Here is a 24581-nt window from a genome sequence, read left to right as displayed (position 1 = left end):
AAATTTGGGCGTGCGTGAGGCGGAGTCCTCATGTGGAATCTGAGGACGCAGCGAGGGCTCTTGCGTACTGCGTTTGTTATTCCCGCTCGGGTATTTTTTTTCCAGCCAGTCGGCCAAGTAGAGCCCACCTGCTGAGAAACCTAGCGGTGAGCGCGCGTCTCATCACCTACCAACTGCACCAAGTCCAAGGACGATGCGTGTGCGGGGTGAAATAGCTTTATGTTAGTATATCGTGCACTCGTACCCAGCCAGCTCTGCCAAATGGATTTTCCATTTCGCTCTTCGCCCCAGGTATCAATACGCTTCGAAAGGCGGCGCAAACGCTCGTGGGGATGCTCTTGCAGCGCGTCGTCCTGTTCGATACGCTGCATGCGCTGTGCGCGCGATACAGGCTTAATTGTTCTAGACGGGTTTGTGTGCTTGACGTTATTCGACAGCGCCAAAGTCCATAGCATCGTAGCAACGTAGAAATGATGCGCTCCAGCTAGCCTATGTACACTTAAACAAGGCCCACTCCAACTAGGCGATTATCGTTTGTACGACCACTGCAGTGCAAGCAAAGGCACATCCATGCGCGACCTGGAATTATGCGCTGCGAAAATCACCTGCGCAATTGATTAGTTACCTTTTTTTGCGCCGCGCAAGCACAGCAATATGGGTGTTGGCAACCCGGACACTTGGATCGCCCAACTGCGCGAGTGCAAATACCTGCCAGAGGCAGACATGAAGGCGCTCTGCGAGCAGGTAAAGAATATTTTGATGGAGGAAAGCAACATCCAGCCAGTTTCGAGCCCCGTCACCGTATGTGGCGATATTCACGGTCAGTTTTGGGATCTGCTGGAGCTGTTTCGCGTAGGAGGTGACTTGCCAGACACGTCATACATATTTATGGTACGCCTCTAATACTCTCACATGCAGGGTGACTTTGTAGACCGTGGCTATTTTAGTCTCGAGACGTTCTCGTACCTGATGGCGCTAAAAGCACGGTACCCAAATCGCATAATTTTGCTTCGTGGCAACCATGAGAGTAGGCAAATCACACAGGTGTACGGTTTTTATGGTACGTGGCTGCTTCACACTAACCGCAGACGAATGCATGCAAAAATTCGGGAGCGCGACCGTGTGGAAGAACTGCTGTCAAGTGTTTGACTACCTCAACATTGCAGCAATTATCGATGGCCGCGTGCTTTGCGTGCACGGAGGTCTCAGCCCTGAACTGCGATCCTTGGACCAGATCCGCACGATTATGCGCGTCCAGGAAGTTCCGCACGAGGGCCCTTTTTGTGACTTGATGTGGTCGGATCCAGAGGACATCGAAACATGGAGCGTCAGTCCACGCGGCGCTGGGTGGCTGTTTGGCCGCATGGTGACGAAAGAGGTATGTTTTTTTCTGTGCACACTCACAGCAGTTTAATCACCTTAATGGGATTGAGTTGATTGCGCGCGCACACCAGCTTGTGCAAGAGGGATAGTACGTGCGCGGTGTGGCACTAACCCCAGCAAAATGATGCATGACGACAACATTGTGACTGTATGGTCAGCGCCAAACTACTGCTACCGCTGCGGAAATGTTGCATCCATTTTCCAAGTGGACGACTTGCTTAGCGCCGATTCACTGGCCGCAGAGGCGCACCACGACAAAAGCGACGATTGGAGCGAAGCCGGAAGCAATGCGAGTCGGTTCGGCGCTACACACTTCAAAATTTTTGATGCTGGTACGTGCCATTGCAGCGCTGACCACAGTACCCGAACAGGATCGCACGATTCCTGCGCGTAGCACCGCGTCACAATACTTTTTATAATTTGGGTGGCACGAAAAGTACATAGGATATTGTATATCTATTTCCCAACGGGTGCATATCGCATCGCCGCGCCTACACAGTCGCGGAAAAAAAGGTGGATGGGTCTAGTAAAATTTAAAGGCCCTCGTGAGTCGGACCGCGGCCTATGTCGCGAGTAGCATAGAATTTATCCAAAAAGGTTTTCGGCTTCGGAGGTGCCTCCTCCTCGGCAAACCATTTCATAACGTGCGTTGTCTGTTTCCATGCATTCAGCGTCTCCTGATACTCTTGGTAGCCTCGAAACAGTAGTACGTCCAGTACCGCAACGTCGCGAATGTCGCGGTTGCGCTCAAACATGGTACGGATCTTGGCGCGCACCATGGCTGGTGGCACATCCAACGGATACAATGCGCAAATCTCAGGGACTGCACGATAAAAGTCGCGATACAGTGAGCGTGCACGCCTCTGTGCGTCCGCAAAGTTCGCAGACACCTGCGACACCTTTGCCAAACGAGCCGGGATCGTTGCCATCGTCGAGTTTGTCAGCAGCAAAGCAGCAGGTGGTTTCTTGATTGCACGTGATGCCACGTGGATTCAGCCGGCGCATTGCGCACGACTTGGCACTTGACACGGACCATGTCGGAGCGACCAACGCCGCGCAAAACGCTCTATGTGACGGGGTTCCCGCCTGGAATGCCTGCGCGAGAGCTGGCTTACGATTTTGAGCGGTATGTATTTTTAGCAGCTGACGTTAGGATTGGCCCGCTTGTGCGCTGCGATATTCCCACGCCGAAGACGCACAGATCGACATGGTATGCATTTGTCGAGTACGCCGATTTGCAGGATGCCGAGGATGCCTATTATGAGCTTCATGGACTCCCTTTCGGCAGATATACACTGGATGTGCAGTATGCGAAAAGCGCGCCTGCTTCGCGTCATCCACAAAGCGCGCGGGGCGTATCGTACTCGCCATCACCCAAGCGGCGCAGCGATGCGGAACAAACAACTCCGCCCCATGACAAGTCCGCTCGCTGGAACGATGAAGTTGGGCGCCCGAAGGACCGCAGTGCAAGTCCTGCAAATATGGAGGACGATGCGCCAGCAGAGACGCAAGTGTCGCCGAGGGACTAAACAAAAAAGGATACCATTATATTGCGTACACAAAAAGAACGAGTGTATTCTATTAGTTGGGCACGTCACACGTCATGTCATACTCGCCCATCTTTGTAAGTTTGCCGTTCAGCTCACCAGCACGGTACATTGATACGATGCGCGCCACCAATGCACTAGTGCTGACCCCTTCTGTGCGCCGAGTAGGCAAAAATTTCCCAGCCACTTTAAGCCAGTCGTACACGTCTGCAGTGTCTCCACCGTTTGTAGAGTGTGCGTACGGGAGTTCGTCGTGTGCGACGTAGTCAATATTAAGCTTCTCCAGCAATGCGGAGTCAACCACCCAAGGCGCATCCTCCAGCACCTCGTCCACCCAACGGCAATTTCGCAGCGCCGCGTACCGCTCTTGCGAGTCAAGCAGCGGCGCGTTTTTGTGCTTTGTACATAATTCCGAAGATACGACACCAACGATGAGGTATACACTTGGAAATGACAGTTTCGCTTGGCGCAGCTGAAAAGCATGACTTTGGTTAGATTCTCCGGTGTACTCACGCGTAATGAAAAAGATCGTAAACGCCGTCCGCGTAGATACGCACAGGCCGGTCAGTCGGCGGCTTGTTGATCAAATAGGGTCGCTCGGGGGACGGATTATAAATCGCGTTGTGTACCCATTCGCAAATCGACTCCTCGCTGGAGACCGGCGCCACAGGATGCCTGGGTTCTTCCTTGTGCGGAAGACCCATGAGATCCAGATAGGATTGCATTGGAATGTCTCTAGGCCCTTGTGTAGCTGAAGATGCGAAATTATCATGACCATTCGCAAAATTCTGTACAGTACTCATCTGTGTGTGGCCCATGCTACCTTGATTAAGTGCGCCCGACAACGCAATATTCGCTACGGCGCCCACTGCAAGGAGTGCCCACTGCAACGGCGTTGGCACGGCCGCGCACACGGCGCACGTGCCTTCACGTGCAATATCGTGCATGAGCCGTACGGTCACGTGACTCATTTTTGCGACATGATGTGTTGGTTGAGAATGCAGTGCTCCTGGAGCGATGCCGCCAAGGTTTGTCGTGGAGGCGCCGCGGTGCCCTCGCTGCAACGACCGAGTATATGCTGCAGAGCAGGTGATTGGTCCACTTTCTTTGCCTTACCACCGACACTGTTTACGCTGTGTCGTGTGCGGCAAACTGCTGGACAGTGTCTCTCTCCTGGAGCACGAAGGCAAGCCGTTTTGCAACAATTGCCATCGAACCCATTTGGGGCAGGGCCGGAACAATTTTGGCACCGCTGTGCCGCTTCGCCCCGACATCGATGCAGCGGCGCAGCGGCGCAGCATTTCAACATCGAATTCCCCTCGCCACCAGCCTCTACCTTTGACAGGTTCCATGCCGCACATGCCACATAATCACTCTACCTCAAGCATCTGTACAACGCCTTCAACACCTGCAACGCCTTCTCCGCGCCGGGATCCGCGCCTCACCTCAGCTGCATCTTCGTGGCAGTACACAAGCAAAGCATCGCCTGCATCTGCAGAGAAACAGATACCATTGTCGGTGCCCAGTGCGCCCGTGATCGGCGGCACGCCGCTATGTGCGCGGTGTACCAAGCCAGTGTGTACGTAAGCCAAACAGCACAACTAACAGCAGACTTTGCCGAGCAACGCCAAGCTACGGGCCGAAAATGGCACCGTGCATGCCTGCGCTGTGACGGCTGTAGCGCTGTGCTCGACACTGGCAAAGTTGACCAAGGCCCCTTGGACATCGCGGAGCAAGGACTTCCCAACACGTGGTGTAAATTGTGCTACGCGAAGGTATGTACAGTATATGCGGCTAACCTGCAGCATTTTGGGCCAAAAGGGATTGGCGTCGGAGGATTGTCCTTCCCAACAGCTTCTTGAGGCTGGCACGTCCTTAGAAAGTGTACATAGCAACGTTTGCCTCTCGGCGATAACCCTTGTTCACCGCAAACTCTTGGCGCGATCTTAAATCGTGCGATGACTCAGCAATCTTCGGAAAGTCCCCGGTGACGTAGCGTGCAACCTCGGGAACCGCGGAAATAATAAGTTGACGCCGGTCCATTTTTACACAGGCAGGTTAGACTTGCGCTAGGTGCTGCACTCGTCTCGGTTCATTAATTGCCGCCGCGCGCCCTTCCCTGACTTCAGGAAAGCGCTGGATATACACTGTGCAGTAAGGGATTCAACTATGTCTCAAGTTGCATCGCCAGTTGCGGTCCGTCCGCGTCTGCAAACTGAGCCTAGCAAGTTGATGCCGGGCTCCATTGTGAGTGAGATGGATCCGCTCATTTCTGCGTTTCACTCGCCCGCCACTGCGGCGAGCGATGCAAGGCAGTCTTCCACGCAGAGCTTGCAAACGCCCATCGATCGCCGCGAGAATGTCTCACCTATGCGGTTGCCACCTTCAGATTCGGTCGACGCTGAGAGGCATGGAGCGCTGGGAAATCAAGCGGTAGAGAAGGGCGAGGCTCGGGCTAAGCCAGCGCGACCAGAAGTTCTGATCGTGGTCCAGCCAAGCCTCAAAAAGCAGCAGCAGCACCCCTATAACCTGCAAATCCAGTTACTGAGCCCCAGTGTACACGCGAACGCAAGTGCAGGCGCAGGGGAACAGAAACAAGCAGAAAGCGGCGGGTCCCAGAGCAACTCGCATGCAGGCACTTCCGAGAACGGCCGTTCCTGCAGCAGGACAAACTCCATCTCCTCCTCAAAATCGGGCCACTCGGGCATTTCTGACATCTCACTCAACTCTGGTGGCCATAGCTCGCGTCGTACGATCCCCTTGTACACCCTCGACTTTCACTCGATCCGCGCCTCGCACATGGTGGATGCGGGAACGGATCAACAAGTCGCAAAATTTTCACGTCGCGGGATCGAAATTGCCGACTTCGGCGTGCTACAGCCCGTCGAAATCGTGTACATGGATCGTGGCCAAAAAATGAGTCGTGCCGTTACCTCAGAAGACGAGCTGCACACGGACCATGGCCAAGAATCTAGTAGTGAGATGGCGCATGGCGCACATGAAGGTGACGAGCACCGCAAAAAGCTGCGCGTCAAGTTTATTCGCGGCATCCGGCGGTTTGGCGACCATTTGCGCCAGCACAATGAACATGTGCGACAAGATGAGGATCATGTCGCGCAAACGAGTTCGTTGAGCAGTATTCCCTTGGACAGGAGCGGCACTTTGGACCAGGCCGCTGCGGAGAACTATGCAAAACAGAATCGCCCAGCCTCGCATATCGTGTCGCATCTTTCTCCTGGCGCCGGTGTTGCCCATGGAAAGCTGACGACCGCATACCATTGGAAAATCAAGCGCCTTGACCGCCGTGTCGACACGGAGAAGCTCATGCAGATAAACGTGCCCAAGCCTCTGCTAGATACTGCCGTGAGCATGAATGGCGGCGAGCTAGACGAGGAAGTGCTGAAACATTTGGTCTCGCATTTGATCCTCACCAATGTATGGACGCATTTTAATGTGCACAACCGGATGGGCGCGGCCGTGAAGCACCTTGATCCGCACACAATCAACCCCCACTTTGAGTGGGTCAGGGATGTGGAGCTTCCCGATGCTGAAGAGGATACAAATGATGTGCGATTGCGCGACACAAGCACCAAGGTGCGCTCCGCAAGCGCCGATTTGGGCGATTCCGATAGGTTCTCCTATGCCAGTTGGACATGCTACATTGTACTTGACACAGATACGCGTATCCCGATTGGCCAGCTAAAACCTGCACCGCACCATCCTCTGGTCGTGTGTCAATTGGCGCTCCCAAATCCGCTCCCTGACCTGCGTTTCAGCGGTATTGGCATTGACAGTCTTGGATTTTCGCGCGAAGAGCTACGTGATATTGTCGTGGTTACTGCCACACACCTTGCGATACGTGAATCACTGGGAAGCTTGCACAAGATGTAACGAACATGACTTTTTTAGGTAATTATATATGTATGATGGGGATCCAAGAGCTGGGATAATGTTGTGTCATGATTAGTCATACGCCGCGCGGCCGATTGCGCGGCATTCATTGCGATTCCCATGCCGACCAGCACTGGAGCAATGCGCGGCGAAAAGCAGGCGGCACCTGTGCCAGAGCAAGCTGCAGAGCATGCCCAAACACAATTGCTTGCCCTCCTACGCCACAATCTCGCTATGATCAGGCGCAGTGTTGCCCATGTGGAGCAGCGCTACACGGCGCGTGTACTTCGCTCTCTTCCGTACGTGCGCCGCGAGCTGAAGGTGTACGGCGACGTGCTCGCTCTTGTAGTGTCCGAGACGCTGCCTGATCAGGGTGCGCACACCGCGCTTCTCAATCTTATGCCGCCCCCGTATCTGCCCAAAACCGAGGCGGCGGTGATGGACGAAGACATGCCGCAGGAGCCTGCCAAGACAGAAGACGTGCCGCGACGCGCGGAAGCCACACAAGTAATGCAAGCCTTGCCCGAGACCATGCCAGAGATCACTGCCTACCTGTCTCTTCTTGTGACTGTCTACTTACTGGACCAAGGCAGCGCCGAAAAGGCCAAGGCGCTGTGCGAGCAAGCCATGGACAATGCCGTGCGTGCAAACAGGCGTTCGCTCGACCTGCTTGTCGCCAAACTCGCCTTCTTTCTCGGTAGATGCTACGAAGTGTGCCAGGGCGGCCTTGTGCCGCTGCGCGACTCGTTGCTTGCGCTGCTGCGCACTGCCTCGTTGCGTCACGATAGCGAGACGAACGCAACAGTGCAAAATCTGCTCTTGCGCTTCTACATTGTCGAGAGCAATTTGTACGACCAGGCCGAAAAATTTGTTTCCCGTGCGCCGTTTCCTCGCGCCAAGGCGTCGAATGCGCAAGTGGCGCGCTACGACTACTATGTGGGTCGCATCCGTGCACTCCAGCTAAACTACTCGGACGCACGTGCGCATTTCCAGCAAGCTATTCGCCGTGCGCCCCAGCAAGGTCTTCTTGCTGATGCTCTGGCTGCCAAAGAACCGAATACCAACCCACTCGCCGCGGGCTTTTTGCAGACCGCGTACAAATTTTTGATCATCGTCGAGCTGCTCATGGGCGACTTGCCCGAGCGCTCCGTATTCCGTATTCCCCTTTTGCGCCGCGCGCTTGCGGTCTACCTGCCGATTGTCCAGGCGGTGCGTGCTGGTAACCTCGCGCTTTTCCAAGAGACGCTGCAAAAGCATCAGGAGCTCTTCCAGCGCGACAAGACCTACTCGCTTATTCTGCGCCTGCGCCACAATGTCATCAAAACGGGTATCCGGCGCATTTCCCTTGCATACTCGCGCATCTCTCTCGCAGACATCACACGCAAACTTCGGCTTGAGTCGGAGGAGGACGCCGAGTATGTGATTGCGAAAGCTATTCGCGATGGAGTCATTGATGCAATGGTCGAGCACGATAGTGCAATCATGGTCTCTAACGAGGCTGCTGATGTCTACGCGACGAACGAGCCACAGGCGCAGCTGCAGCAGCGCATCAACTTTTGCATGCAGCTGCACAATGACAGTGTCAAGGCAATGCGCTACTCGCTCGAGAGTCACCGCGCTGAATTGGCGTCTGCGACTGCGGCACTGGAGCGTGAGCGTGAGCTTGCGAACGAGATCGTAGATGGCGACATGGACGAGTCCGACGAAGAATGGCCGTAGCGTAACTAGCCCAGCAGTCCTGTCGACGTTTGCCTCCACTTTTTCTCCAGCCTCCACGTTCCTTGCCGCTGGCCATGGCGTCGCAGCAAGAGCCGCGTGTGATACCGACATCCGCATCGCCATCGCCGCCACCGACGGGAGAGCCTGCGGAAGTGTTTACTGATGTGCATAAAGCGCGTGCACATTTGCCTGTGGACGAAATTGTGCGTATAGACCTAGCGACGCGGACGAAGGCGGCAGTGGATGCACTCTACGATCTCTCGGCGCGTGCCGCAGACGTACGGCCGAGTGGAGGAGCGCATATTGGAGAGAGCATGTGCGTATCGATGTAGCTAATAACAGCAATACGATTGTAAAACGCCTAGCAGATATTGATGCTATGCGGGGACATATTCATACACTGGTGCCAAAAGACGCAGTCGAGTACGTGGAAGAGTGACTTACGCTAGTCTTGTCGATATTGGGCGCAATCCAGACAGTCATATGCGCTCGTTCATAAGCAGGCTTGTGAGCGAGAACCAGTACTCGCGTGGGCAGCATACATCCATCTTGGCATTCCGCAATGCGCTCGGCGACGCACTTTCCGACGCGTTTCCTGCGCTTGCGCCAAGCATTGCAGAAGAGATGCAAGAGACAGAGGAGGGTACAAGCACAACGCCCCAAGTATAACGGGTATAGAAACGTTGCGCAAATATAATACAGTATCCTACATACTACTCCTTCTCCTCTTCGTCCTCCGAGGCACGCGATGTCGCGACCGCGTCCGCAATCTGCTGTGTACCCATGCGAATCTTTTGGCGCTGCCCAGTGACGGCAGTGCGGTGGGCATCGGTCACATACGCTTTGCGCGTCTTTTCGCGTAAAGCATCCACACCGTCCGTATCGTCGTCGCCGGACCATTCCAGGACGAGATGGCGGCCGAGTAAATGGGTATGCCGCAAAGCAGCCATGGCATTCTCGGCCTCGCGTCGCGAGACAAACTCGACAAAGCCAAAGCCACGCGTGCGACCATGCACTTGCCGGGGAAGACGCACGCTCTTGAGCTGGCCATAGGCACCGAAAAGCGCGCGGAGATCCTTCTTTGTCGCCTCGAACGGCACGTTCTTCACGAGCATCTTGGCGCTTGGCGCGCGTTGCGGTTTGCTGTCGTCGGCGTCGTGGCCACGCTTTGTAAAGGAGACCGCAAGTGTGTGCCCGTCCAACACATAATTGTTCATGGCTTTTTGCGCTTGCTTGGCGCTGTCCAGCACGCGGAAGCCGACAAATCCATAGCCCATACTCAGCGTACGGCCCAACACTTTGGGATCCGGCTTGGTCTGAACGCGCGCAAAAACAAAGTCGTCCATGCCACGGAACGCGTCGGCAAGACGCGCGCTGGTAGTGGAGAAACTCAGGTTCTTTACAAACAACGTCGTACCTGCATCGGCAGTAGCAGGCGTGTCGAGCAATGTACGACTCGAATCGGGCGCGCGAATGCCTTGCACCGCCGAGATGGTCTCGTGCTTCCCAGCGCCAGCCTTGGGCAGGAATGCAGCCGGCGCTTTTTCCAGGTACAGCACCGAATCTTTGAATCGCTTGTACGCAAGCCCGCGAAATGCTGCGCGCGCCTCCCCGACGATGGGCATTTCTACCACGGCGATGGTATTCGACGGGGGAATCAAAACGCGGCCAACGTCGCCAAAGTGGGCAAAGAGCGCGCGGAGTTCCTCGCCGCTGGTCCCGTAGGGGATATTCTTGACAAGGATCGTATCGTCGCTGCGTTCACGCACGTCATGCAAGTGCTCGAGCTGCATGCCATTCTCTTCGAAAAACTGCTTTGTGTCCTGAATCACGCGTGTCTCGGCAAGCGCAAGGCGCACGGCGGGACTGGCGCCGGCCTCGTCGGAGGTCAGGATATCGGTCTTGGGGATGCCGAGCTGGTCAGAAATCGACGTGGCGACTGCATCGCTGTTCATGTACAGCATGCTCCAGTTAAAGTCCCGGCCACTCGTGGTGCGCCGCGCCTCGTGCCGCTTCTGTTTCAGAGTAGCGCTGCTTTGTGGCTTTGGCTGCAAGTCCACAGCGGGTAAAACGTGCAAGAGACGTCCTTGGAAAATGGCGCCGTCGCGCGCGCGGTAGGCAACGAGGGCATGCGCTGGATCGTCAAAGGTGACGAATGCGAGGCCTTTGGATGCTTTCGAGTGTGGGTCGAGCGAGATATGGACCTGTTGTCAGTACTGTAAAAGCAGGGTGGGCGTGTGCGGGCTCAGCAATATCTACTATCATAGTTCCCAGCATGTTCTCCGCAATTTAATTCGGTTGTCCCTATACTGAAGATCATCATTGCCCGCTGCACACCCCTCTTTTGTATACGCACTTGGTTCACCGCGCCAAATCCCGCAAAAAAATGCTCGAGTTCCTCTTCTGTCGCAGAGAATGGCAGGTTGCGTACAAACAGGCGGCCTGATTGCATAATGGTATCAACATTCTCTTCGTCCTTGCGCTGCTCCTCCTCCAGCTGTGCTTTGCGCCGCGCTTGTGCTGCGGCAAACTCTACGTCTTCTTGCTCTTCCTCTTCCGAGTCGGACTGTTCAAACGCTCTTGTCTTTTCCCCGCCGGTAACGCTGTGGCGCATCCTGCGTCGCAAGTAATCAAGATCAGAAAGGGTATCATCTTTGGCCGCTTCGTCGGACGGCGCCGCCGGCTGCGCCGCCTCATGCTTTGCAGCTTTCTTTAATTTCTTCGCAGGCACTGTTTCTGTCGGTGCAGGCGTCGCAATCTGATCGAAATCCTCATTGTTCTGCCACGACTTCCGCTTCAGTTTCGGCGCCATGACAGAAAGAAATTCGTCAAACGACGCATGCTTCGCCCCGGCACTAATGCCTTTGCCCTTTTTTTCCCGTCTTTGTGGCACCTCCGCAGGCTCTTCTTGCTGACTGCGCCGTTTCTGAAGTGTTTCGTCGTTGATATGCTTCGCCATCGATACGTTGATACGCGCAGTGTCGATGTACGTCTTGTCGAAAAACGCACACACGGCTTGCGCCTCGTCGTCCGAACGGTACCCCACAAACCCAAACCGTCGCGAGGTACCGTCAGGGCGCTTCATGAGCTTCGCATCGGTAACGGCGCCTTTCTGTGCAAAGTGCTCGCGGAGACGCGCCTCTGTCAGGTAGGGCGGCAAGCCCTTGACAATCAGGCGCGACATGTCGGCAAGGGCGCAGAAAAAAACGCGCGCCCACCAATACGCTCACGTGATGTGACGCGTGCGCCGCGCCGCTGTGTTGTACTGCGCTTGCATATGGCCCTGCAAACGCCCAAGCAGCCGCGAGAAAGCGGCATTTTGCGCTCGCCACACACGCCTGGCACGGGCAGCAGCGTTAAATTTGGCGTGCGTGTGTACGAGGATGGAGAAGAAAGTCTCTTGACTGCGTCGCTCAGCAGTGTCCAGTCGAGAACGGCGCTGGTGGAGGAGGCTGCATGGAGCAAAAGCATGGAGCTTGCCGATAGGGACGAGCGCGCAGGCACGATGCATGTGTCTGAAGGCGAGTCTATGGAAATGAGTTTTACAGAGAGTTTTTTGAAGCGCGAGGTAGGCGACGCACTGGCTGGTTTGGATGCAAGCACCTCGTTTTCCCGGCACGAGAGCTCGTTGCCGCCGCAAACGCCAGGGCGTATGCAGCTGGGCGATACGCCGGATACAATTCGCCCTGCAAGGATGGTTCATGTGGATGATTTGGACCATAGTGAGGATACTTCGTCGCCGGACGTGTCGGCACACCCAGGGCCGCTTGGTATGCAGCGTCGAGCATCGTACTCCTCGCCGACCGTGCGTGTGCTGCGGGAGAGGGAGGACGAGGATGCATTTGCGCCTGCACCTGCGCCTGCGCCTGCAGCTGTAGGTGCGTTGGAAGAGCTCAGTCGAGACGAGGCGCGCGAAGTGGCATCGGGCAACGAGGCACAAGACAATGTCGATAATGAAACGGCTCCCAACGACGCAGATGCTGTACAAAATGTCTTCGAGGAGTACACTCTTCCGGTACATGCCTCCTTGCCTCAAACGCCATCTCCCGCCTCTCACACGTCTGCACCCGCCGATACAGTGGCGCCTGAGCGCACCGACGCTGCAACACTGCCAAATACGCCATCGTCAGCTTTGGAGCTGCACCGCCCATCGCCGCCTTCTAGTAACAAAATGTCCTCCAAGTCGCCGTACGCTGCGACTGCGTCCAAAGACTCGAGCTTTACCTCGAGCTTTTATAGCTTTTCAACCTCGCCAGAGCTGAGCTACCTGAGCGAGAAGGAGGAGCTTGAGGAAGACGAAGCGCACCGGCTCATCCCCTTTGATGTGCGCGAGCTCTCCACGAAACTCATTTCCATTGAAAAGCTGGGCGGTGTCGACGCACACGAGTTATTCGAGACAGTCGCCGCGCTCGACCGCACACACTCGGAGCGGACCGTCTTTTTACACCACCGACTTGCACGCTCGCACCGCCAGAATCAGCTCTTGCGCGCAAACTTGCAAGAAGCACACGGAAAGATCCAGCTTTTTGAGACGCAGCTACTTGACTTTGTACGAAATCGCGAGCAGCGCGACGATGCGACGCATGTCCCGATGCAGGCACAGCTGGAGTCCTTCACCACACGGCTCGAAGAACAGCTGCGCATTACCGCGCCGACCGACGAGCTCGAAGAAGAGCGCGAGTCGCTCGCGATGCAACGCCGCGACTTGGAAATTCGCATGGCTACCGCGCCCACTGACCAGACAGATGGCGTCGCGGTGGACGAGATGGAGCGTCGTATCGCCGCTGCGGTTGCACAGACCAAGGAAATGTGTAGTCGGGACGCGGATATTCGCGTGCACATGGCGCGCCAAGCCTCCGATACCGAGGCATTGCACGCGCAGATCAGCGCACTGCAAGCCGCGCGAGAGGCAGCAGAGATTGACATGGAACGAGAGCGTGCCGAGTGGCACACGCAGGACTGCGAGCGACACGAGGCGCTTTTGCAAGCTGAGGCGCGGCGCGACGAATTGGAAGCGCACGTTGCCGAGGAGGCCGAGGCGATCCTGCACCTTTCTGCTGCGAAACAAGAGGCAAGTGCAGAACTGCTGGCGACGGTACATACGCTGCGTGGCCGCATAAGTGCACTCGAGCACGATGTCGCGCACCGCGGTCTAGAGATTGTGAAACTAGAAAAGCAGTGCGACCGCCTCTCCAAAGAGGCGCTTAATTTTTCCTTGGCACTCAGTGCGAAGCAGCAGGAAGTGGATATGCTGAAACGCGGCACGCAGCGTGCGCCCGCATACTGGGAGCTGCTTGCACAGCGGCCCCGACGTGCAAATCGCGCGGCGTTGGGATCGGTAACGAACCGCACTGAGCATGCATCCACGCCAAACCAACCTAGCGGGAAGAAGGAGTCTGTGCACACCGCTTTGCGGCGCACGGATATTTCTGAGCTATCTACCTCGACGATCGCAAGCGAGCGCTTTTCCCGCTCGTCACGTATAGATGCGCAGTATGAAGAGTAATGCCGTAGCTGGAAAATGGCTCCACACGGATCCTCCACACCGTTTCCGTCTCCGTCACCATGGCCGCAACCGAGGGTGAAAAGCTAAAGAAAACCAACCCCCTTTTCTCGCTTGCGAGCGGTACATTTGCCGGTGCGGTGGAAGGATTTGCGACCTATCCGATCGAGTATACCAAGACGGTATCACAGTTTGCGACCAAATTAGGAAGCAAGGTGCGTTTTTTTTGTTCGTCGCTTACCGCAGCCTCCCAATCCGCTGGCCATTGCTCGCGATACGGTGCGCGATCATGGCATTACGGGTCTTTACAGTGGATGTGGTGCGCTAGTCGTGGGTAATGCTGTCAAAGCGGGTGTACGATTTTTGTCCTACGATTATTTCAAGTCGATGCTCCGCGATGAAGACGTACGTCGATAACATGCTGACAACAGGGAAAGCTGAGTGGACCACGTAGCCTGCTCTCCGGGCTTGGTGCGGGTATGATGGAAGCTATCTTCGCCGTGACGCCGAGTGAGACCATCAAGACGAAGCTGATCGACGATCAGAAGCGCATTAAGCCCAAGTACCCTCCGGGCCTGGTCAGCGGCTCCATGGCCATCATCCGCGATGAAGGGCTGCACGGCATCTACCGTGGCCTCATTCCAGTGATGCTCCGCCAAGGCGCGAACAGTGCGGTGCGGTTTGGCACCTACTCGACCCTGCGCAACTTTGTCCAAGGCTCCTCGCGTCCGGGCCAGCCCCTCCCGGGCGGCATTACGTTTGGGATCGGTGCCATCGCTGGAATTGTCACCGTGTACGCCACGATGCCGCTCGATGTAATCAAAACGCGCATGCAGTCGCTTGAAGCACGGACGCTGTACAAGGGTACATTCGACTGTACTTTCCAGATCCTGCGCCAGGAGGGCGTCTTGGCATTCTGGCGCGGCGCTACGCCGCGTCTTGCGCGTCTTATGCTCAGCGGTGGAATTGTATTTACCGTGTACGAGCAGAGCATAGAGTCTCTCGAGCGCATGTTTGGATAGTTATTGCATTGCGAGATTAGATTGGAAAGAAAAGTACAGACAATTACGGATTGTGCGAAATCACGCGTTTAGCGGCGTGCGCTTAAGCCTTGCTCTGCGAGTCAGTTGAGTGGTAGTTTACGTACGTTGTACGCAGCCTTCTCAGACTCGGCGCGTTCCTTGTCTTTGTTGGCCTTCTCCACGTACGGCTTCTTCTCTTCGTCGCCCATTTCTTTCCATTTGGTCCCCAGCAAACGGCCCACGTCGCCTATCGTCAGCACCGAGTGGTGTACGTACCGAACCCAGCTTCGGGGTTGTCTGCCTTCACGCGCTCGCGCCAGTCCTGGCTGAAAAACATGTATGCGCTAAGCGGCCGCTTGGGCGCGGCGGGGTCCTTCTTGGCCTTCGTCTTGCGACCACCGGTAGCAACCTTCTGGTTAGGATCTTTGGGCATGCTGGACGTTAGTATACAACCCTGTACACGTACTTGGTAGTTTACAGTGATCAATGAAAGGAAAAGACGCGCGTTGTTTTTTGAGGCACCCTAGTAAAGTAACGTGGGCGTCAGCGGAAACGTTGCAACACGCGACGGGCCGCCTAGGGACTCCACATAGCCCGCCCCGGTAAACATGCGTGCAAGGCGCCGCGTGCGTCACGTGAGTTTTATGCGACGCAGGAAATCGCAGCTTCCATTCGCGCCATGGGCACTGTAGGAATTCCGGTGAAGCTCCTCCATGAGGCGGTCGGCCACATTGTGACGATCGAGCTCAAGGGTGGCGCGAACTACCGTGGTCGCCTTTTTGATGGTATGTGCGTCTGGACGAGCTCACAACAGCTGAGGACAACTTCAATGTGACAATGAAGGATGTCGCCGTGACGGCGCGCGATGGGAAGCAGACGCATCTCAACAGTGTATACATTCGTGGGAATATGATTCGGTTTATGGCTGTCCCGGATATGCTGCAGCAAGCGCCCATGTTCAAGCGTGTTGGCCCGAACGCGATGAAGGGTCGCGGCATTGGAAGCGCACGCGGCCGCGCAACAATCCTACGCGGTACGTTTCCGCAGCACTAACACGCAGCACAAAACAGACGAGGGCGAATTCCGCCACGCCCCCAGGGCATTCGGCGATAGTCAGGTAGTAAATTTCGAAATGTGTCTATGCATCTACACGCATCGCGCCGTCCGTCTCCGACTTGGAAAGCTTTTCCCGCGCAAGCACAGCATCGATCTCAGCGGGGGTCAGGATATGCGGTTGGACGTGCTCGTTCGAGCCCAGAGTGAGCACGGCAAATTCGAGCTTGTCACTTTCCATAGATGTCGTGTCCATCGTCTTGCTCAGCGTCCGCGCAGCCATGCCGAGCGCCTCTTGCATATTCATATCTTCCTTGTATTCCTGTTTCAGCAGGCTAGTTGCTGTGCCGTTGTTCACCCCAATGCAGCTCGCCTTCCAGCCAGAGTAGTTCCCCGAGGGGTCCGATTGGTACAGCTGGAAGCGGTGGTGAGGGTCATACCCCGCGTACAGAAAAGATACACCAAATGGACGCAGGCCACCAAACTGTGTGTATCCTTGCTTTAGGTCGCACACCCGCTGTACGAGCTGCTCGACAGGCATTTCGTCGTCGTATGAGACAAGGAAGTTTTGTGCGGCATTCCGCGCATAGTTCACCAGCGAGTTTGCATCAGCTGTCAGCCCAGCTACACCGGTAAGTACGTTGCCGCTGAGTTGAAAGATTTTTTCGGAGCTCTTGTCTTGCTCGAGCAGCTTGCTCGTCACCTTCTTCTCCGCGGCAAGCACCACACCGTCCTTGGCAAGAATGCCGATGACGGTGCCTGCATGTGAAATGGCCTCCATCGCATACTCAACCTGGTACAGGCGCCCCTCAGGAGAGAATGTCGTTGTCCTCGAATCGTACCTGCGCGACATGGTGACGATTCCAAGAAAGGATTGGATACGCGTCGGCCCGATCACCTCGCAGCGTTTGCGCACGTGGCATTGATGACCTTGCTGCAAAAAAAAAGGAAAGAAAAAGACGTGTAGGTTGACCCACGACAATTGTCATGTCTTCCATTGGAAAGCTCTTCGGCGACTCTGCAGACCCTAGGACCACGCGATGCGCTGCTGCTACAAAGGCCAACGGCCTCGCAGTCGACATTGTGCCTGCGCAGCCGAGCGCTGGCGCTGGTAAGCCCGAGAACCTCGTCTCCAAGTTCGAGGGCACCGACGGCTTCGTGCTGACCGAGTCGCGCGCGATTGTCAAGTATAGTACGTATTGTGGCAATGTGTGTGTATGCATGCAAAGGATGTCTATAATTCAGTTATCCCTGGCTTAATGTTATGTGTCGAGGGTTGTGCTCCTGCACATTGTGGTTTTTGGCTGATACATGCATACACACACCAACACTTTTCCAAGTGCACATATGCTAACCAACAGTCGCCGCTCTTTCGGACAACAATCAGCTTAATGGCACCGATCTCAAATCGCAGGCCAAGGTCGACCAGTGGATCAACTTTGCCGACAACGAAATCTTCATGCCACTCTCTGACTTGCACAGCCTCTTCAACGGTGACGTCCCTTACAATAAGACTGCTGAGCAGCGTGCTTCTGCACTTCTTCAGCATGGCCTTACCGAACTCGAGCAGCACCTTGCCGCGCAGACGTTTGTCGTTGGCCACCGCCTCACGAGCGCGGATTTGACAGTAGCAGCCAACGTATACGCTGTCTTCACCGAGCTGCTTGGCGAGGCTTCGCGTGCCAAGTACCCTCACACTCTCCGCTATGTGCAGTTGATAGTGAATCAGCGTGCGCTCAGCGGCGTGTTCACCACGCCTATTCCGTTTGCTAAGGAGGACGCCAAGTTCGTCCCCCCGAAGAAGGAGAAGAAGCCCGAGAAGCCCAAGGAAACTGCTGCTCCTGCTGCGGCTGCTGCTCCTGCTGCTGCAGACGACGATGAAGAGAAGCCCGTCGCAAAGCCCAAGAACCCGCTGGATGCGTTACCAAAGTCTACTTTTAACCTGGAGGACTGGAAGCGCGTATATTCCAACGAGGATACGCGTGCCAAGGCGCTCCCCTGGTTTTACGAGCACTTCGATGCCGATGGCTACAGCATCTGGCGCTTCGACTTCAAGTACAACGACGAGCTCACGCAGGTGTTCATGAGCGCTAACCAGATTGGCGGCTTCTTCACCCGTCTCGAGGGCTGCCGCAAGTACGCTATGGGCACTGCCGGTGTGTTTGGCAAGGCCAACGACAGCACCATTTCCGGTGTCGTCATGGTCCGTGGCAAGGACTGGGTTCCTGTGCTCAGCTGCGCTCCGGATATCGAGAGCTACGATGTGACGCCGCTCGAACTGAGCAAGCCCGAGGAAAAGAAGTTTTTTGAGGACATGCTTGCATGGGAGGCTGTCATTGACGGTAGGGAGTGGGCCGACGGCAAGATGCTCAAATAATCGTCCTGTACTGTTTTTGTAGTCTGCTAATTTTCGCGCTGCAAATCTGGCCAAATGGACCAATCTGCCTTGTGGAGGGAGGTGCTTTAAAAAAGCATTGATTCCTTCCGGCGGCGCTCCATCAAGGCGCATGCAGTCGGGTATGCTCGGTGCAGATGAAGCGCCGCACACAGTGCCACAGCGTGAACTTACAATCCTATACGCGACCGAGACGGGCAATGCAGAAGAAGTCGCTGAGCGAATTGCCCGCATCGCATATCGGCGCGCCATCCAAGTGCGCCTGTACAATGTAGCCGACTACGACAAGATGGACCTTATCTCGGAAACGTACCTCATTTTTGTTGTTGCGACCTCAGGAAATGGCGAGTTTCCGCCTAATGCGCGTCCATTTTGGCGTTTCTTATTGCGCAAGAACCTGCCAGTGGATATCTTATCTGATGTGACGTTCACCACGTTCGGGCTTGGCGATTCAACTTACAAGCGCTTCTGCCGGGCGGCACGTTTGCTGACTGCGCGGATGAAAGGGCTTGGTGCGCATCTATGGTTTGAAGATGGTGAGGCAGATGACCAGCACTATCTGGGGTACGTATTTACTGAACACTAAACAGACAGCATCGACGGCGCGTTTCTCCCATGGGCGGAGCAGCTCGAAAATCATTTGGAATCGGCCATGCCGCTTCCACCAGGGATGCAGATCATACCTCCCAACATCCCACTTCCCCCACGAATCCAAGTACAGATTGGCACACCGTATACCGCCGAGCACGATGCAGAGTTTGAGGGCATGTATGCCACCGTCGTCAAGAATGAGCGCATGACTGCGGCAGACCACTGGCAGGATGTGCGCCTTTTTGAGCTTGATTTGCCTCCCGAGACTGTGCTACCTGCATACCAAGCTGGCGACGTCGTATGCTTATTCCCTCAGAACAATGCAGAAGATGTAGCACACCTCTTGCAAAGGCTCCACTGGACTGACCAGGCGGATCGTCTACTCACGCTCACCAACACAACACCAGCGCGGCCGCTTCCGCCCATGCTTTCGCGGGAGAATGCATCCGGACGCCTTACACTGCGCAAGCTTCTGACCGACTTTCTGGACCCTTTTTCCGTGCCGCGCCGCTCATTTTTTGAGGCAATTCAGCATTTTTCGCCGCCGGATCACCTTGAGCACGAGAAATTGACAGAATTCTTGCAGCCAGGTGAAGGCACAGAGGATATGTACGAATATGCGCAGCGTGTACGACGCACGATGGCAGAAGTGCTGCACGAATTCAAGAGCCTGGATATCCCAATAAACTGCGTCATGGAACTTTTCCCGCTCATGCGCGAACGTCAGTACAGCATTGCAAGCGCTCCTTCGGTACGTTCTATGCACACTAATTCTAGGTATTTGCCCATCGCATTCAGCTGGTCGCCGCATTAGTCGAGTACAAGACACGCCTGCAAAAACCACGTCAAGGCGTGTGCAGTCAATGGCTGAAGCAATTACCGGTGGGCTCCGTGGTGCCGCTGCGGATCCTCAAAGGAACATTGCTCATGCCTGCAACCCCGATGCCCGTGCTTGCCATTGGCCCTGGCACAGGAATTGCGCCGCTGCGATCGATCATACAGGAGCGTATCGTCGCGCAGCCGCCGGAGCTCGACAATGTCGTGCTCACTGGCTGTCGCTACAAGGACCGGGACTGTCTGTTTCATACGGAATGGGCGGCGCTCGTACAAGGCCGCATTCCAAGTACATGGAATATGATGCTAGGAACCGCAGACATGCCATTGGCTGACAAGGATCGAGAACTTCGCCAAGAGCTCGTCCATTTTATTGCGGCGAGTCGCGATCACGAGCAAAAAGTCTATGTGCAAGATGTGCTGCGCGAGCAAGGTGCACTGGTCTGGGAGATCCTTGGCTTGCGCCGCGGGATGGCATACTTGTGCGGGTACGTAATTTGCACACTCTGACACCAGATCATCTGGACGCATGCCGGAACAGGTTCGGCAGGCGATTCAAGACGTGTTTGTCACACACGGGCATATGGAAAATGAACAGGCTCAGCGCTTTTTTTCTGTACTGGAAAGCGAGCGCCGATGGCAGGAAGAATGTTGGTAATGAGAGGGATGTATATTAGATGCTAAGGTTAAACCTTTATCTCGACACTTCCGCCCTCCTCGGCTTGTTTCTTTTCCGAGAGGTTCGCGTAGTATTGGTCACCTGTATGTTAGTGGATGCAGAGAATGGTTACGCACGGATGCGAGAGCGGGGTACGTGGATGCCATACCTAGTGTCAGCAACGAAGTGCAAAAAGCAACGCACCAGAATCCCATGGCGAAAATCATACCACTACCCAGACTCAGGGTAAGGTCGAAGAAAAGCTTCTTGCGGAGCATGCCGGTAATTGGGGGAACTGTACCGAGAACCATGATTCTTTGCGTTAGTCCTCGTCCGCACTACACACACTGAACGATGGTGGCTGAGAAATCACGGCACTGCTCGCTTCTATGTCGGCCGGTAATATCACGTGACTATTTGCGCGCACGACGCGCCTCCATTTGGCGCTCGCGTGCCGCGGTCGTGTCCAGACGCTGGGGGCCGCCTTTTGCGGTGAGGATCTCGACACCGTCTTCAGTGATGAGCAATGTCTCTTCTGCAGCAGCAGAATAGCTTCCATCGGCAGTCGCGATGGTCCAGTTGTCCGGCCACTCGATGTTCCGTAGCTCCGTTCCCAGGTTGATCATTGGTTCAATACTGCTGTTAGTGTTGCAAGTCGCGTACGTGAAAATCTGCGGTGAGTTGTGGGCAAAAAACGTACATGTCCGGGCTGCATGATTCCATAGGCCTAGTGTGAGCGAATGCATGCATACGTACCTTTTTGGTTGGATAATGGAATATGCTCGGCGGCCCGTGGAAAACGCGACCGATGCCGTGGCCAGTGTAGTCGCGCACTACCACGCAGCCGTTCTTTTCCGCAATGGGGTTGATCACATGGCCAATCTCTGCGTACGGCATCCCTGGGCCACAGATGGCAATCGCCGCATCGAGACACGTGCTGGCGTTAGCGCTCGACCGTGTGCGTACCGCGCGGTATGGGTCAGGCGCATGTTTGTCTCGTTCGCTCGCGCCGAGTCGCCGACAGGGTACGTTGCGTTCCTAGGGTTAATTGTGCGTAGAAACATACAAGTCGCCGTGGAACCCTGTGGTCAGCAATCGCTAGTACATACCGTTATGATAAAGCGTCACATCTGAGGTCAGCGCATCGGCGGACGTACCAATGTTGAGAATATCGCCGTCGAGCAACGCGCGCTGATCTGGAATTCCGTGGCAAATGACTTCATTCAACGAGCTGTGCGTCAGTACATGTCAAATACGCACGTGCACACGCTCTTGGGAAATCCATGGTATCCGAGCGGGCTCGGGTAGCAGCCCCGCTTCACAGCTGCCGCCACGAGCGCACGGTCGAGCTCGTCGGTGGTTATCCCTGGCCGCACAATCGCAGCAACTTCCTCGAGTGCCTCACGCGCGAGCTAACAGTCAGATGAGAATGCAGATACACACCTGGGCCACAACACGCACACCCTCCTGGTCATCGGGCGAGTTTACACGTATTTTGCGGGACGGAAATAGCTGCAGTTAGTACATGGTTTGACGTATGACATACGGCTTCGCGTCCATAATTTGGCCGCTTGATCGAAGAAGGCATCTTGGTCTTAGGGCTCAGGGGATAGAGCGCACGTATCGTGCCTGAGTACTTGAATTTACGAGCTTTCTCCCAGGGGTCGAACAGTTCCGTCATGCTCGCGACAAAGCAAAGGAAAACAAGTGTGTGCGCGCAATGTGGAGGTCATTGTTGCATGCGCACTCCACCGCTACAACGCCTTTCTTCCGTCGCGCGTATACCTCTGCGCGCGACGATAAGACCGTACAGCTCCTTAGCTATGAACCCGGTTCGCGTATTTGACGGTGTAGTGCCGTATCGGGCATGGCGCGATGAATCTATTCGCCAAGGGCAGTCCGTTGGATTCGTTCCGACGATGGGCGCACTGCACGAAGGACACTTGAGTCTTGTCGACGCATCCCTCGCGGAGAACGACATGACGATTGTGTCCGTCTTTGTTAATCCCGCACAGTTTGCGCCTCACGAAGATCTGGCCGACTATCCCCGCACGCTCGACAGCGACCTTGCGCAGCTGCACGCCCGAGAAGCGAAAGCGAAAACGCGAGGCCGTCTTGCGGTGCTCATTCCCACGGTAAAAGATGTGTACCCGCATGGATTCACCCAGGAAGTGGCTCAGCAGGTCGGCGCTTTTGTAGAAGTCAAAGGCCTTTCGCACCAAATGGAAGGACAAACGCGGCCGACATTTTTTCGCGGCGTTGCGACGGTGGTCACCAAGCTATTCAACATCGTCATGCCAGACAAGGCCTACTTTGGTCAGAAAGATATCCAGCAAGCGATCGTGATCCGCCGGCTGACAGACGACCTGCTATTCCGCTATCCGCACGGCGCACACAATGTGCGCGTCCTTCCTACAGCGCGCGATCCAGCTGACCATGTCGCACTGAGCAGCCGGAATGCATACCTGAATGCGCAAGGCCGCGCCGCCGCGCCGCTGCTTTACAAGGCACTTTCCGCCGGCAAGCAGACGTGGGAGGCACTGCTCGCAGATCCATCCGTGTCTACTGCCGCGCGCGTGCGCACAACTTTGGACACGGCGACGCGGGTCGTTGAACTAGGAAACGCCACACTTACCGCACAGTCGGATACTGCACATGCGAGCGTCGCGCTTGACTATCTCTTGCTCAACGATCCCTCGACTCTGGCGCCACTGGATCAAGATTCGTTTTCAGCGCGCAGCGCGATCCTGAGCGGTGCACTATGGATCCGTAACGATGCAAGCGACAAGCAACCATGCACACGCATTATCGATAACCTGCTGCTGGGATTCGAGTTGGGATAGCGGTATTCTATTTAGCAACCACAAGCGTCTTCCTGCCTCGGTGGCGCAGCATTCAGCTGCACAGGTGCAGTGCCACGGCCCTGCTGTGTAGCGGCAGCTGCATTCGTGCCCGCCTGCCGCTTCTGTGCCGCGCCCATCCCACGGTCCAAAGGCAGTTTTTTTGTAATCGCATCGAAGAGCTCGGTGATATTTGTCGGTGTCTTGGCCGATGTCTCCATGAACATGAGACCCTCAGACTCGGCATATTTGGCGCCATCTTCGGTCGAGATCATACGCCGTGTATCTCCCAGGTCGAGCTTGTTCCCGACAAGCGCAATCACAATGTTGGCATCGGCGTGGCGCTGGAGCTCGCGGATCCAGCCTTTTGCTTTCTCGAGCGATTCCTGCGGGTTAGTGAGCCGAGAAAATAACGCCATACCTCTTCTGTAATATCGTACACGACAATTGCACAGTGTGCATTTCGGTAGTACATCGGTGCCAGCGATTTGTATCGCTCTTGCCCAGCGGTATCCCTGCAATGAGTTTGGCTGCAGGCACGTACCAAATTTCCAACTTTACAGTCGTATCCTCATCACGACGCACTGTCTGCGTAAGGAATGCAGCTGACGTTAGCTGGTAGCGCCAAACACACCTCCAATCGTGCTCTCGCGGAAATCATCGAATTGGTCCTTGACAAAGCGCAGCGCGATGCTGGCTGTTAATAACGACTACTCAGCCCCGCGTACCTCGACTTTCCCACAGACGACTCTCCTGTCATGTAAGCTCACAAAATCCCCGCATCCACGTACCCAGCAGAACAAGTTTGAAGCTCACAATTCCACTCATTCTGGTCGACAGGAGCGTTGCCTCGACGATCGGTCCCAGCGACGCATTGTATTACATAATATACAGCCCAGCCCGACGCCAGCTACGCGGCGCGTCCATTGGTTTCCGGGGCCAACGCCAAAAGATCGAACTCGGCGTTGTTCCGACAAAGGCTTTTTTTTTTTGCAAAGGCACACGTTATACCACATAATTGACATGAAACGTCAGCATCCTTATGGGGGATACGAAGACTCTTCCCAAAGGGGACGACTGAACCGGCGTGGCCGCGGCGGACGAGCTATGCAACGCGGAGGCGCTGCAAGCACTGCAGATCTGCA

At 55.6% G+C, this 24581-nt stretch overlaps 18 protein-coding genes across 18 annotated transcripts; 11 read left to right on the top strand and 7 right to left on the bottom strand.

The window, feature by feature from the left end:
• Positions 1-654: 654 nt before the first annotated feature.
• SIT4 (protein-serine/threonine phosphatase) lies at positions 655-1472 on the top strand (the record flags this gene model as incomplete). The annotated part of the gene is made up of 4 exons (XM_056208005.1): positions 655-891; positions 919-1060; positions 1089-1378; positions 1410-1472. 4 exons carry the CDS (start codon positions 655-657, stop codon positions 1470-1472), a joined length of 732 nt encoding a protein of 243 aa, XP_056063980.1.
• A 444-nt stretch (positions 1473-1916) lies between these two features.
• On the bottom strand, positions 1917-2312 carry NdufA6 (ndufa6 NADH-ubiquinone oxidoreductase subunit; the record flags this gene model as incomplete). Its single annotated transcript, XM_056208004.1, has 1 exon — positions 1917-2312. The coding sequence occupies one exon, from the start codon at positions 2310-2312 to the stop codon at positions 1917-1919; it is 396 nt and encodes a 131-aa protein (XP_056063979.1).
• A 105-nt stretch (positions 2313-2417) lies between these two features.
• Positions 2418-2912, top strand: MVES1_003188 (uncharacterized protein; the record flags this gene model as incomplete). Its single annotated transcript, XM_056208003.1, has 2 exons — positions 2418-2509; positions 2537-2912. 2 exons carry the CDS (start codon positions 2418-2420, stop codon positions 2910-2912), a joined length of 468 nt encoding a protein of 155 aa, XP_056063978.1.
• A 52-nt stretch (positions 2913-2964) lies between these two features.
• On the bottom strand, positions 2965-3901 carry PCT1 (choline-phosphate cytidylyltransferase; the record flags this gene model as incomplete). The annotated part of the gene is made up of 3 exons (XM_056208002.1): positions 2965-3373; positions 3444-3681; positions 3754-3901. The coding sequence occupies 3 exons, from the start codon at positions 3899-3901 to the stop codon at positions 2965-2967; spliced, it is 795 nt and encodes a 264-aa protein (XP_056063977.1).
• Positions 3902-5099: 1198 nt separating this feature from the next.
• MVES1_003186 (uncharacterized protein) lies at positions 5100-6821 on the top strand (the record flags this gene model as incomplete). The annotated part of the gene is made up of 1 exon (XM_056208001.1): positions 5100-6821. One exon carries the CDS (start codon positions 5100-5102, stop codon positions 6819-6821), a length of 1722 nt encoding a protein of 573 aa, XP_056063976.1.
• Positions 6822-6941: 120 nt separating this feature from the next.
• RPN3 (26S proteasome non-ATPase regulatory subunit) lies at positions 6942-8540 on the top strand (the record flags this gene model as incomplete). Its single annotated transcript, XM_056208000.1, has 1 exon — positions 6942-8540. One exon carries the CDS (start codon positions 6942-6944, stop codon positions 8538-8540), a length of 1599 nt encoding a protein of 532 aa, XP_056063975.1.
• Positions 8541-8614: 74 nt separating this feature from the next.
• MVES1_003184 (uncharacterized protein) lies at positions 8615-9209 on the top strand (the record flags this gene model as incomplete). Its single annotated transcript, XM_056207999.1, has 3 exons — positions 8615-8856; positions 8883-8963; positions 8990-9209. The coding sequence occupies 3 exons, from the start codon at positions 8615-8617 to the stop codon at positions 9207-9209; spliced, it is 543 nt and encodes a 180-aa protein (XP_056063974.1).
• A 44-nt stretch (positions 9210-9253) lies between these two features.
• On the bottom strand, positions 9254-11724 carry MRD1 (Multiple RNA-binding domain-containing protein 1; the record flags this gene model as incomplete). Its single annotated transcript, XM_056207998.1, has 2 exons — positions 9254-10744; positions 10897-11724. The coding sequence occupies 2 exons, from the start codon at positions 11722-11724 to the stop codon at positions 9254-9256; spliced, it is 2319 nt and encodes a 772-aa protein (XP_056063973.1).
• A 93-nt stretch (positions 11725-11817) lies between these two features.
• Positions 11818-14046, top strand: MVES1_003182 (uncharacterized protein; the record flags this gene model as incomplete). The annotated part of the gene is made up of 1 exon (XM_056207997.1): positions 11818-14046. The coding sequence occupies one exon, from the start codon at positions 11818-11820 to the stop codon at positions 14044-14046; it is 2229 nt and encodes a 742-aa protein (XP_056063972.1).
• A 59-nt stretch (positions 14047-14105) lies between these two features.
• MVES1_003181 (uncharacterized protein) lies at positions 14106-15065 on the top strand (the record flags this gene model as incomplete). Its single annotated transcript, XM_056207996.1, has 3 exons — positions 14106-14258; positions 14290-14448; positions 14475-15065. The coding sequence occupies 3 exons, from the start codon at positions 14106-14108 to the stop codon at positions 15063-15065; spliced, it is 903 nt and encodes a 300-aa protein (XP_056063971.1).
• Positions 15066-15147: 82 nt separating this feature from the next.
• On the bottom strand, positions 15148-15498 carry NHP6 (Non-histone chromosomal protein 6; the record flags this gene model as incomplete). Its single annotated transcript, XM_056207995.1, has 3 exons — positions 15148-15159; positions 15191-15312; positions 15342-15498. The coding sequence occupies 3 exons, from the start codon at positions 15496-15498 to the stop codon at positions 15148-15150; spliced, it is 291 nt and encodes a 96-aa protein (XP_056063970.1).
• A 246-nt stretch (positions 15499-15744) lies between these two features.
• Positions 15745-16118, top strand: PBP2_2 (PAB1 binding protein; the record flags this gene model as incomplete). Its single annotated transcript, XM_056207994.1, has 2 exons — positions 15745-15850; positions 15880-16118. The coding sequence occupies 2 exons, from the start codon at positions 15745-15747 to the stop codon at positions 16116-16118; spliced, it is 345 nt and encodes a 114-aa protein (XP_056063969.1).
• Positions 16119-16203: 85 nt separating this feature from the next.
• Positions 16204-16971, bottom strand: PRE9 (proteasome endopeptidase complex; the record flags this gene model as incomplete). Its single annotated transcript, XM_056207993.1, has 1 exon — positions 16204-16971. One exon carries the CDS (start codon positions 16969-16971, stop codon positions 16204-16206), a length of 768 nt encoding a protein of 255 aa, XP_056063968.1.
• Positions 16972-17105: 134 nt separating this feature from the next.
• MVES1_003177 (uncharacterized protein) lies at positions 17106-18495 on the top strand (the record flags this gene model as incomplete). Its single annotated transcript, XM_056207992.1, has 2 exons — positions 17106-17310; positions 17480-18495. 2 exons carry the CDS (start codon positions 17106-17108, stop codon positions 18493-18495), a joined length of 1221 nt encoding a protein of 406 aa, XP_056063967.1.
• Positions 18496-18625: 130 nt separating this feature from the next.
• Positions 18626-20448, top strand: TAH18_2 (NAPDH-dependent diflavin reductase; the record flags this gene model as incomplete). Its single annotated transcript, XM_056207991.1, has 3 exons — positions 18626-19077; positions 19108-19855; positions 19882-20448. The coding sequence occupies 3 exons, from the start codon at positions 18626-18628 to the stop codon at positions 20446-20448; spliced, it is 1767 nt and encodes a 588-aa protein (XP_056063966.1).
• Positions 20449-21009: 561 nt separating this feature from the next.
• Positions 21010-22277, bottom strand: fma1 (methionyl aminopeptidase; the record flags this gene model as incomplete). Its single annotated transcript, XM_056207990.1, has 10 exons — positions 21010-21267; positions 21297-21323; positions 21353-21533; positions 21563-21634; positions 21663-21678; positions 21706-21726; positions 21754-21827; positions 21857-22008; positions 22040-22063; positions 22143-22277. The coding sequence occupies 10 exons, from the start codon at positions 22275-22277 to the stop codon at positions 21010-21012; spliced, it is 960 nt and encodes a 319-aa protein (XP_056063965.1).
• A 142-nt stretch (positions 22278-22419) lies between these two features.
• pan6 (pantoate--beta-alanine ligase (AMP-forming)) lies at positions 22420-23439 on the top strand (the record flags this gene model as incomplete). The annotated part of the gene is made up of 1 exon (XM_056207989.1): positions 22420-23439. The coding sequence occupies one exon, from the start codon at positions 22420-22422 to the stop codon at positions 23437-23439; it is 1020 nt and encodes a 339-aa protein (XP_056063964.1).
• An 11-nt stretch (positions 23440-23450) lies between these two features.
• Positions 23451-24196, bottom strand: YPT52 (GTP-binding protein of the rab/ypt; the record flags this gene model as incomplete). The annotated part of the gene is made up of 4 exons (XM_056207988.1): positions 23451-23822; positions 23890-24041; positions 24071-24129; positions 24165-24196. 4 exons carry the CDS (start codon positions 24194-24196, stop codon positions 23451-23453), a joined length of 615 nt encoding a protein of 204 aa, XP_056063963.1.
• Positions 24197-24581: the final 385 nt, after the last annotated feature.

This window comes from Malassezia vespertilionis, chromosome 6 (assembly GCF_029542925.1).
Source record: "Malassezia vespertilionis chromosome 6, complete sequence".
Lineage (NCBI taxonomy): Eukaryota > Fungi > Basidiomycota > Malasseziomycetes > Malasseziales > Malasseziaceae > Malassezia > Malassezia vespertilionis.
This window is presented reverse-complemented; position numbering and strand designations above follow the sequence as displayed.